The sequence below is a fragment of the Lynx rufus genome, unplaced genomic scaffold (genome assembly GCF_022079265.1).
Source record: "Lynx rufus isolate CCGP_SWC_20201006 ecotype Redwood Valley unplaced genomic scaffold, mLynRuf1.p SCAF_14, whole genome shotgun sequence".
NCBI classification, from domain to species: Eukaryota; Metazoa; Chordata; class Mammalia; order Carnivora; family Felidae; genus Lynx; species Lynx rufus.
The window spans coordinates 65,736,714-65,748,541 of record NW_025814828.1 but is presented as its reverse complement, the minus strand read 5'-3'; the positions used below and the strand labels follow the sequence as shown (position 1 = coordinate 65,748,541).

The 11,828-nt window shown below is 41.7% G+C and overlaps 1 protein-coding gene across 1 annotated transcript in view; it reads left to right on the top strand.

Annotated features, from left to right (window-relative positions):
* Positions 1–5,388: 5,388 nt before the first annotated feature.
* NXF3 (nuclear RNA export factor 3) overlaps positions 5,389–11,828 on the top strand; it is a 37,521-nt gene continuing 31,081 nt past the window's right edge. The window contains 3 exon segments of the mRNA XM_047075808.1: positions 5,389–5,412; positions 5,504–5,674; positions 7,090–7,140. Coding sequence (XP_046931764.1) covers positions 5,389–5,412; positions 5,504–5,674; positions 7,090–7,140 — 246 coding nt within the window.

Sequence of the window (11,828 nt, the reverse complement as noted above, 5' to 3'; positions counted from 1 at the left end):
CCAGAGGGAAGTTGTGTGTGGGGTAATGGTTGAAATAGGTGATAGAGATTAAAGACTATACTTATCATGATGAGTGCTGAGTAATATATAGAATTATTGAATCATTATATTACACATGTGAAACAAATATAACACTATATGTTAGCTATACTGGAATTTAAATTTAAAAACAATTAAGAAAAATGAAGTGGTGTGGTGATAACAAGATATCCATTCACTCAGGTAAATAGGTAAAAATGGACCCATTTCTCTGTCTTAAACCAGGAAGAATTTCAAATGCTTCAAATGCTTGTAAGTTTAAAAATGAAATAATACAAGTATTCAAAGAAAGCACTAGAAGCATTAAGTGATAGGGTGCAGAATGAGCCCCAGTTTTGGAGGGAATTTGGTGTGTTACTCCTATTTCTGGTGTCTGACTCCATTATCTCCACTCAGTGACTCATCTCCCTATTCTGTGGTCCACTTACCAACAAGTAGGTGTCTACTCAATATCTAACATGCTCCTCACGCAGTGATCTTGTGCTGTGAAAGAGCAAGGTAAGTGCCCATAAGGTCCTGCCAGCAATAGTGAGCTTTATAGGCCATTCTGATACACATGAAACAATTGCAAAGAAGGGTGTAAAGCAGGGCTCTTGGAGATACTTAACAGCTTTCTACATCAGTCTCTCCGTTCCTTGTTAGAACATGGAATGTTCAGCGATTATTTTTTTTTATTAATCTTTAAAATTTTTTTGACAAATTTTATTATCCAGATGCAAAATCAACAAAAATGTTTTTTTTGTTTGTTTGTTTTTAACTTGGAGCATACTTGGAGGATACTTCAGAATACATGGTTCTTTTTTCAATTTATTTTTTCAGAGAGAGGGAGAAAGAGAGAGAGTGAGAAGGAACATTCAGTGGAGGGGCAGAGGAAGAATGAGAGAATCTTAAGTAGGCACCACACCCAGTGTGGAGCCCAATGCAAGGCTTGATCTCACGACCATGAGATCATGACCTGAGTTGAAATCAAGAGTTGGACACTAAACCAGCTGAGCCACCCAGGTGCCCCCAGAATACATGGTTCTAACTATATATATATATATATATATATATATATATATATATGGCACATTCCATCCAAGAAAAATAGAATGCACATTTTCCTCAAGTACACACAGAAGAGTCCCCTGGTTAAATCATGTAAAAAGAGACATAACAAATATTAACTGAATGTCCTAAGAATAAAAGGAGAGAAGACTCAGAAACCAAAGTGAGAAATGGAAGAGAAAACAATAGAACAGATACTTCATAAATGCATAGTGTGATAGCAGATCAGTATAAACAATTATACACTAACAAATCAGATAACGTAGAAAAAAACCAGATAACTCCTAAAAATGCACAAGTTACCAAGATGAAATCATTAATCTTGAATCCAAGAAATAGGAAATCTTCTTAGACCAATGACAAGAATGTAAATCGAATTAGGAGTCAAAAATCTCCCAGAACAGAAAAGCCCAAGACTACATGGCTTCATTGGTGAATTCTACCAAACATTTAAAAATATATAATTAATGACAATCTTTGCCAAAATCTTACAAATAATGTAATAGAGGGAACACATTCAAAATCATTCTATGAGGCCCATTTTATCGTGATACCAAAGCAGGATAAAAACAAGAACAAAAAAGTCTAGTTTGTCCAATGTAAGTACTGATACTCTGGCTTTCTTTTGACATCCGTTTATGTGACAAATGTTACTCCACGCCCTCACTTTCAATCTGCAGGTGTCTTTAGGTCTAAAATGAGTCTCTTGCAGACAGCATACAGATGGATTTTTTTTTAATCCATTCTGACACCCTATATGTTTTGATTGGACCATTTAGTCTGTTTACACTCAAAGTAATTATTGATAGGTATTTATTGCCATTTTGTTACCTGCTTTGTCATTGTTTCTAGAGATTTTCTCTGATCCTTTCTTGTCTTTGTCACTTTTGGTCTCTCCTTTCCACTCAAAGAGTCCCCTTTAATATTTCTTGCAGGGCTGGCTTAGTGGTCAGCCTTTAATTAACTCCTTTAATTTTTGTTTGTCTAGGAAACTCTTTATCTGTCTTTCTATTCTAAATGATAGCCTTGCTGGATAGAGTATTCTTGGCTGCAGACTTTTCCCATTCAGCACTTTGAATATATCATGTCAATCCCTTCTGACTTGCCAAGTTTCTATTGAGAAATCTGCAGCTAGCCTTATGGGTTTTTCCCTTGTAAGTTAAGGTCTTCTTTGGTCTTGCTGCTTTTAAGACTTTTTCTTTATAATTACACTTTGCAAAATTAATTAATTGGTGTTGGCCTGCTTTTGCTGATTTTGATGGGAGTTCTCTGTGGCTCCTGGATCTGGATGTCCGTTTCCTTCCCCAGATTAGTAAAGTTTTCTGCCCTTATTTCCTGAAATAGATTTTCTGCCCCCTTTTCTCTCCCTTCTTCTTCTGGGACTCCTATATTACGAATGGTATTATGTTTGATGGAATCACTGAGTTCCCTAAGTCTATTCTCATGTTGCATAATTCTTTCTCCCTTTTGTTCAGCTTCATTATTTTCCATTATTTTGTCTTCTAGGTCACTAATTCATTCCACTGCTTTTTTCATCCTGCTGTTCATTGCATCAGGCCTGTTTCCAATCTCTCATTTATTGTATTCTTCATCTCTGATTGATCCTTCTTTAACTCTTTTATCTCTGTGGTAAGGGTCTCGCTGATGTCTTCAATTTTTTTTTTTCTCAAGCCTAGTGAGTATCCTTATGATTGGTACTTTAACAGAGGTTTTTGCCCTCTGCAAAGAGAAGTAAAAAACACTGCTCAATAAAATATGTGTCTCTACCTTCAGGACCGGGTTGAAATGACACAGGAGGCAAAGGCCCTCCCTGTCTCTTATGCTGCATGTTGGCAAGGACTAGGATCAAGGCTGACTAATAGGATGCTGGCCTGGGACTCATTTGCTGCATAAGAATAGCTGGTGTCTCCAGAGCCAAGACCTTGACATGCCTTCACATACACTTGGGGAGACTACAACAGAAATCCAGGCCTGCTGACCTCAAGTCCTGTGCTTTCCCCTCAATCTGTCCCCCTCATACTGAGTACAGCTCTCGTCAACTCCCCCTCCCTTCTACACCAGAGTTAGTTCACTCACTTTGGGCCCCAATCTCAGGAGGGCAGTGCTCCTCCCTGACTCAGAAATTCAGGCAGTCATCTCAAACCAAGTTCATGGAATGTTAACTGCCAAACTTTTCCACGTGTTTGCTTGGCAATAAACATGGGAAATCTTTCAAAGATTACACGTCCTTGGGCCTGCCATCACCTGTCTGGTAATGCCTCCTCAGGAAGCGGTTAAGCACATGCGTGTGTCCCTAGACACAGAATGCCTATGCTTGCAGCTCACTCATTTCAATGCTCTGGCAAGGACTGAGTTTAGATAGAGAGTGAGAGATCTCAGGGGAAAAGGAGTTAGGGAGGGGAGCGAGGGAAAGAGGTTCACATAATCATACTCTGTTTTCACAGCCCTGGGATTCCACCAAGGGTTTTGGTCATGGATGAAGAGGGAAATCCTCCAGTTCCACTGAATGTTTCTCATTCCTTAAGATACTGCCTTCTCACACACGGTTTAAGTCCCTGCATATCCCACATCCTTCTTTCTCCTCAGCAGAGACAATGGTTCTACTTCCTTGATTCAAGCCCTGGAGGCCCCTGAAATAGCCGAGTACTAATGGTTTATATTAGGAAAGATGGTTGGAGCTGTTTCAGAACTGCAGAAGGAGTGGTCTTCTAGAGCTGTGGGTCTCCAACATTCCCGACACTTTCAAAGATGCATTCAGATCTGTCCTGACAGCCACCTACTTCCTGCAGCCCCCAAGTTCCAAATGGGGGCACCAGGCAGTAATAATAAGAAATTGCCATTCACAGTGTTAAAAAAATGTCAAAAACATGATAATTTAAAAGTACTACAGGTCACTAAGTCACAGGAATAGACGGCACATCATAGGGAATATGGTCAATGGTATTTTAAGAGCGTTGTATGGTGACAGATGACAGCTACACTTGTGGTGACCATAGCATAACATATGGAGTTGTTGAATCACTATGTCTAACACCTGAAACTAATGTAACATTGTGTGTCAACTATATTCAAAGCAAACACAAAGTACTACAGGTCAGTATAAAAAATTCACCATTGGCTTGGGAAGTGTCAAATGTCAGTGCCAAAATACACTTAGGGCAATTGGAGCCCTGGTGGCTTCAAGGCACAGTGAAGAAACTAGAATAATTCCAGGTTTCATGACTGAGCAGACATTCACATAGCAGTTTCTCCAAATCCCTTAGCCTTTCCTAACTTCAAATATCTTGACTTAAACCATGAACTGAATAATAGTTTACTTGAATAAGAGTTTGGATAAAAGGAGATACAATTTTCAGTACTATTTGCTTATATTAGCTTTGCCAGTGTTGATTTTCCCACCTTCTAGATCATCTTTCCTGGAGGAAATGCCTGTTCCTCTGACTCCTCCGTGTCTGTCTACTGCCTTGAAAAACAGTCAATTCGCATGGTTCCCATTCCCAGGTCTCTCGGCCCCAGGGGCAAAATTTCACTTGGACCACCATTATTATCGTCGTCATCGTCATCGTCGTCATCGTCGTTGTCATCATCATCATCATCACCTCCAAGAGTGGTTGTTGAGTGAGCACCCATGGTGGAGTGTAAAATGACCAATCATAAATCCTTGGTGGCCTATCATCTACATAACAGGTTGCTGGATATATGAAATATTCCTGACTCTTCTTTCATTTTGTCCCCTCTCACCCACAGAGGGCTTTTAGACTTTTCCCGTTATCAATCCCTTTTTGCTTAGGACGTGAAGTTTTAATACCACAGGTGAAATGCCAAGTGTTTAAGTACTGTGGTCCTTTGCAGTGTCGCAAACTGTTGTAACATAAAGGATAGCAACTTCCTACCTTCAAAACCTCATTTTTAGGTCATTTGGGGTTAATATCTGTTAAGTATGGATTGATTATTGTGATGAGCACAAAAGCTGGAACCCAATTATATGGTTTATGATATGTGGAAATCTTACTTAGGCTCTACTGGCTTACCCTTGGTCATCTGTAAAAGGACACCCACAATGCTTTCCTTACAGAACTGTAGGGGGGAGGTAAATGGGAAACCTGGTACAGAGTACATGACACATAGGAAGACTTCAAGAAATGTGCGTCCTGTCCTATCTTTCTCCTCCTTCCCAGAGAGTGATGACTATTACCTAAAACCGAACAACATAACTCCCACAGAGACCACCCGGAAATGTGGTAGTAAGTATCCCCTACTCACATAATGAATGAACCTTTAGGGCCATTTCTGTGTTGCAGGATGGCTTTGCTGAGGGATTTGGGGGTGAGAAAAGAAGATCATCAAGCTGTGCCCTTTAATTCATTGTCATATCCCTTTTCTATGTTTATTTTCTACATTGATATTGGAAAAACAGTTTCCCGTGGAGCCCCCAAATGAAGAGAGAGTGCAGATAAAGAGGATGCAGGAATCACAAGCCCTTGACCCGGACACCAGACCCATTACACCCTACGGGACCATGCACCGGAATTCCATCAGCTTCACCATCAGCTTCTTCAAAGAGAAGGGCTGGGGAGTGTGTATCCACGTGGGCACAATACTGGAAATGTGTAAAACTGCAAGTTTTCAAGCCCTAGAAGGTTTTCATCTATCAAGGAGACTGTTGGTTGTCTTTTGGGGAGTGTAAGAGGTAGAATCTCATTCCTGTTCCTGCCTAGGTGACTCTGGAAGATGGACTTTCCTTTGTGATGAGTCTGAGTTTATCATCTGTCAAATGAGTATAATGATGCCATCCTCAGAGAATTTTTGTGAGAGAATACTGCACATATATAATTGTGTGCATGTTTCAGCTACAAACATATAAGTGTTATCGTGGTGTAAGTGCCCTTTGGCATCCTCTTTTCTCTGAAAACAGTGTTTCTGAGATTTCTCTAATAAGGTGACGGTGGGGCTGTTTTGATATGACCAGCCATGTTTCCATGGCCCTTCTTACACATGCTTCCTCGGGCACAGGTTCCCAAGTTCTCTGCAGGTCAGAAATAAGAGTGGGGCTGCTGATGGGACCCCACTTTCCTCTCTGACAGAAGCTGCCTAATGTCTCTGCAAAGAAGTTGCAAAGAACCAAATTAGCTCTCCCCCAGCAGTATATGGAGTTCTCATTATCCTGTTACAACCAATTTCCATCTAAACAGGATGCTGCATAAACAGAAACTCACTGAGCAGGTTTGCTTGTCAAACTCTAGAATTATTGTAGGACATACTATGAGGCATAAAATGGGACCATTAGCTAAACACTTAGGAATGTGTATGAAAAATATGTCATTAAAAGAGAAGTGAGATAGGGAAAAATGAAAGCATTCTAATATTCTAACGGGGTGATATTACATTAGGGATTAATATTAATAATGTGGTAAGACCCACTCTTTGCAGAGATCTGGAGAAAGAGGCATAACCTCCTCGCCATGTGTGTCTGTGCTTTGGAGTCACACACACCCATGAAGGAAGGATAGCCATACCTCACTACCAGGGTTATCCTGAGATTTAACCCAGCCACTGAATGAAAAACAGGAGTCAGAGCCTTGTAAGCAGTTTCCTCTGTAAAGATTAGCTGTCTTTCCTCCCTGGAGCCGGGAACTCCTGAGGCAACTTGTCCTGCCCTCTCAGCCAGGGCCCCTTAACTTGGGTGCTTCAGAATCACCTTGCTGATTCTTTCCTTAACCCTTCTCTGAATCTCCCTAAAAGGTGGAAATCGGGCTTTTGTATCAAAGGCCACTTAGGTTATTAAGCCATGACCAAATGGGCCCCAGAAAACAAATAAAGCATCATTTGGCACCAACAACCTGTGGGAATGACTTTTCCCCTTCATTCCAGCAAGGCCAGGTATTACTAGCTTTTGTTTTTCTTGCTCATCCAATCTTTTCATATTCCCTAGACATGCCTCATGGGAGAGTCTTCTGAGAGGGTTGTCAAACTTACAGAATCACAGCTCTTGTCCCTCTGCAGTATCTCCAGGAGCTCAAAGAGAATGCATGCTTCTTTGATGTTAACCCGCAGGTAAACTGAGAGGACACAAAATTCCTTACTTAAGTGGACATGGTGTGTTGATTTTAATCCCTGACCCCAAACTTCACGGATCAAGAGAAGAGATCGCAAATGACTGATGATGCCCTACTTGTAAAAAGATACCATCAACTGGGGATGGTGACCCCAGCGTGGAGCCAGGGTCTGCCTCTACTTCTCTCATTCCCTGAGCTATTTTGTGTGGACAAAGATGTGTTCCATGACGCTCTAAGGGCATGTGCGTCTTGGGCATTAAGGAGAGGGAGGAATGCTAGGGAGGTGTTAGCTGTTAAGGAAACCCTTAGCATATAGGATGCTGATGGAAGAAATGAGTGCAAATCAGGGGCCCTCGATCAGGTTGGCCAGTTATGAATGTGATGCCTAATAATAGGGGTGGCACATGCTCCTTTCTCAGAGGCATGAGAAATCCCTGTGTGGGGATGATACTTCCATGTTTGTGGGCCTTGGAACCTAGTTCTGTAGGCAGCTCCTGGTATGTGAGTGTAGGGCCTCACATGGTGTGGAAGGGGTGTTGTTGGGAGGGCAGACTCCTTTGAAGAACATAGACAGTCAGAGCTACTTTTGAGACCCCGCTACCTGTGGCCAGGACAGCGTCCTCCAGGTGAGAGAGGGACAGGACAGAAAGCTACGTCGGCATAGGTTTCTCCCTTTTTCTCTGTCTCTCTCTGTTTCCCCCCTATGGGCAACTAACGTTTATTGCTCATCTCTTTCCAATTAGACTTGCCTATTCATGTAGTAATACTCCTCAACACATTAATCTAATCTTGGCATCTCCTCTACACTAATAAAAGTAAAAGAAAATCTAATATGTAATTCTAGTAAGAGAATAAAATCACACAATTAATTTCAGAGATAAGATAATGACAGGATACAATTCTACTCCTATTTCTAGTTTATAAAACAGAGCTAGAGCATAATAAAAATACTGGTTTAGCATGGATGTAGGAATGTTGTATTGTTTGGTAGGTGTCTCTCTCTCTTTTTAAAATGTTTGTTTTTGATAAAGAGAGAGAGAGACAGAGAGAGCATGCACATGCGAGTGGGGAAGGGGCAGAAAGAGAGGGAGAGAGAGAATCCCAAGCAGGCTCCCCACTGTCAGCCCAGAGCCTGACGTGGGACTCAGTCTCATGAACCATGGGATCATGGCCTGAGCCAAAACCAAGAGTAGGGTGCTTAAATGACTGAGCCACCCAGGCGCCCCATTGGTGGCTGTCTCCTAAAGAAAGAAGCACCCACTTCTTTGGTAAAATGAGAATGAAGATCATCAACTTTGGCTGAGCGAGATGTTGGACTGAGGCATTTTGAGCCATTTACATGTTTCATAAACTTGAACTAGAGCTTAGGTTTGCTGAATCCCAGCTCTGTGTTCTCCTCATGAAGCACTGCACTCCTTGCCCTTCAAAGGACAGGCAAGATTTCCTTCTTATCTTAAGGTTGAATAGTATTCCACTGTGTGTGTGTGTGTGTGTGTGTGTGTGTGTGTGTGTGTACACATACACACATACATATATATATACAAATATATATACACACTCACTTACCTGTGGAAACCTTTAAAAAAAAAGTCAAAGTCTTAGTAATAGAGAGTAGAATGGTGGTTACCAGGGTCTGGAAATGGGAAGAAGGGGAGATATTGACCAAAGGGTACAAACTTTCAGTTACAAGATGAATAAGTTCTAGAGATCTGATGTACAGCATGGCGACTATAACTAACAATAATGTATTGTATACTTGACATTTGCTAAGAGAGTAGATCTCAAGTGTAATCACCAAACACGCAGAAAGAGTGGTAAATATGGGGGTAGATGGATAGGTTAACTAGTTTTATTGTGGTAATCATTTCACAATGCACACATATACCAAAACATCAGTTTGCACACCCTAAATACATGTAGTTTTTATGTATATGTCAAATATAAAGAAATTAAAAAAAATAAAAAAAGACACAAAGGCCAGTGCCAGGTTTTACTGGTTTGAAGACACAGTTTCATCACCAAAAAGGGGGGACTGACAATACTCCCTTACGGGGTGGTTCTGAAGATGTAACCCCACCCTGTGTGTGCATAAAACAAGGCCCATGCAAATATAACCCCTTAGACACTGGAGTGATTGGAATATGGAGGGATTGGTCAATGGTGCAGTTTGCTCAGGGCACAGAGGGCTTGGCACACAAGGGCTAGACATACAGGCTGGGTCCATAGGATGTGGGGCCTTGGCAGGGAGAGGAGGTGGGCTGCCTTTGAGGGTGTTTGTAAGAGCGATTGTCTTTATCCACTTTCCTAATATCACCAGCATTAACCGGGACTGCTGCTCCTTCCAGGGGATATATTTGACTCTCAGGCTCTGCTTCTATGCAACAGTCTCCCTCTGAGACCACAGCAGGACTCAGAGACACTGCTCTGGTCAGCTGTGTCCACAGCATCCTGGAGAGGGGAAGATGAGAAGGGGGTGGGAATAGGTCTGGGAAGCCCTTCCAGGGGTGGGGTCCTGGGTTCTGGAGCAGCCTGCTCTCCCAGAGGGGCTCGTTCCACAGTGTGGACATGTTAGGTGACACTGATGAGGGAAGACAGTGAGTAAATGGGATAGATTAATGAGCCAAATACAGATATGGGGTCAAAACACTAAATAAAGCTTGTGTTTAGTCTTTCCACATACACAGGACTTTTTCCAAACAGAATTGGTGGCATGCTCTCCATACTGTTTCATGAATTATTCTAATGAATAACACATCTTTTTTTCTCCTTTCAAAAATTAGGAATTTTAATATTAAAGAAAGCAAAAAGCACAATGGAGACAGATGCCCCTTTGCTGGTCACATCGAGAATTGCAGTTCTAAAAATCTTGGATGGGGACACAGCCAGAGTGGTGGGAAGGAAGCAGAAAAGGACCTGGGTTTGGTGGGACCAGAAAGAGCCTTCCAGGGGCCCCTGGGTGGCTCAGTCAGTTAGGTGTCTGACTTTGGCTCAGGTCATGACTTCGTGGTTCGTGAGTTTGAGCCCCACATCAGGCTCTGTGCTGAGAGCTCAGAACCTGGAGCCTGTTTCGTATTCTGTGTTGCCCTTGCTCTCTACCCCTCCCCCTGCTCCAACTCTGTCTCTCTCTCTCTCTCAAAAATAAACATTAAAACAAATTAAAAAGAGCCTTCTGGAAGTTTCTACCCACTGGCAGAAGTCCCTCTGCATCCATCACTTTTTGTTATCTGTAAGTCTCAAAACAGAAAGCCCATCCCTGTCTGAGTTGGAGAGAAAGCTGCACTTTGAGCATGTGTATGGGATGATAGAGCTTGCGACATAAAAACACAGACTCGCAGAATATTGTGTTTCAGCCATAGAAACACACACACACACACACACACACACACACACAATCTACCATGTCCAAGCAATTAGTTTTGAACTTGCTTTCCCTCCCACGAGCACTCTATTTTGTACATGTTTCAAAAATAGTAAGTACATATGTACTTTTTCCTTTGTCAATCCATTTCTAAATTCCTTGTCTCCACATTATTACATTGATGATTTTCCTGATGTAACATTTCAAACAATATGTGAATGTGTATTTATAAATTAACGTTACTTGGTATCTGTCATTTTCTAATCCCCATCCTCTGACCGAAAGGGGCCTCTGTCAATAGAAGGGTACATACTCTCCAGAGATGGTTATTTGTAGGTAGAGATTTAACTTGCATGTACAGATTATATATGTGTATAGTATATATATACATTATATATGTGTATATTATATATATACATATTCCTATTCACATGTTCTTCAAAATTATAGTATGTTACACATACACGTCTTTAGCTTCCTTTCCCATCTATTGTTATTCATATTAATTATTCTATGAATTTCACTGGTGGTTGTGGCTTTGGAATTCAACAATGTTTTTGTGCGTGTACATTTTTTCAGTGAGTTCTCTGTAGCGGTCCTATATCCATCTCTTTGTTGGTTAATACATGTGCTTCATGTTGCAAGCTGGCCGCTTTCAGCTTTCCCACACACTTAGTGGGTGTTGCCATATTGCCCCCCAGAGTGGCTGTACACTCACCAGGGGCACCTGTCAGTTCTCCTTGCCCATATCACACATCTGAAGGGGCAGGTTGTGTTCCTGATTCTAAAGATGGGCCTTGGAGTCAGGCAAACAGGCTAGATGATATTGGCTCTATCTCTAAAAAGCTGTGTGAACCTAGAAACATAAGTAACCTCATTGAGCCTCACCTTTCTGGTGTGTGAATGGAAATCCTGGTTTCTACCTTAAGGGAGCATTGTGAGGAGTTCAAGGGGAAACCACCTTCAAGATCCCAGCATGAGCCTTGGCATATCATCCACAATGCCAATATTTGCTGTCTTCCCATCCCAACTGCTCCAATCTTTGATTGCGATGGGGTTTCTTACCTTAATAGCATCACCACATTTTGGCAAGTATTTGAGACTGTAAGAAGAAGGAAACCGCACATATCCATCCACTTGACATAGGTATTTCAGTGCCATCTCTGTGACATGCAGTGTAATGGAGATGTGCTGGCACAAAGTCCTTATTCTCTCCATGTAACAATTATGTTTTTCCTATCCTCATTTGTTACTCTCTATGTTCGCATCAGGACTGCACATGACCTGAGTGTCTGGGAAGATCTTTATACCCAGGAAGAGGTGACTGG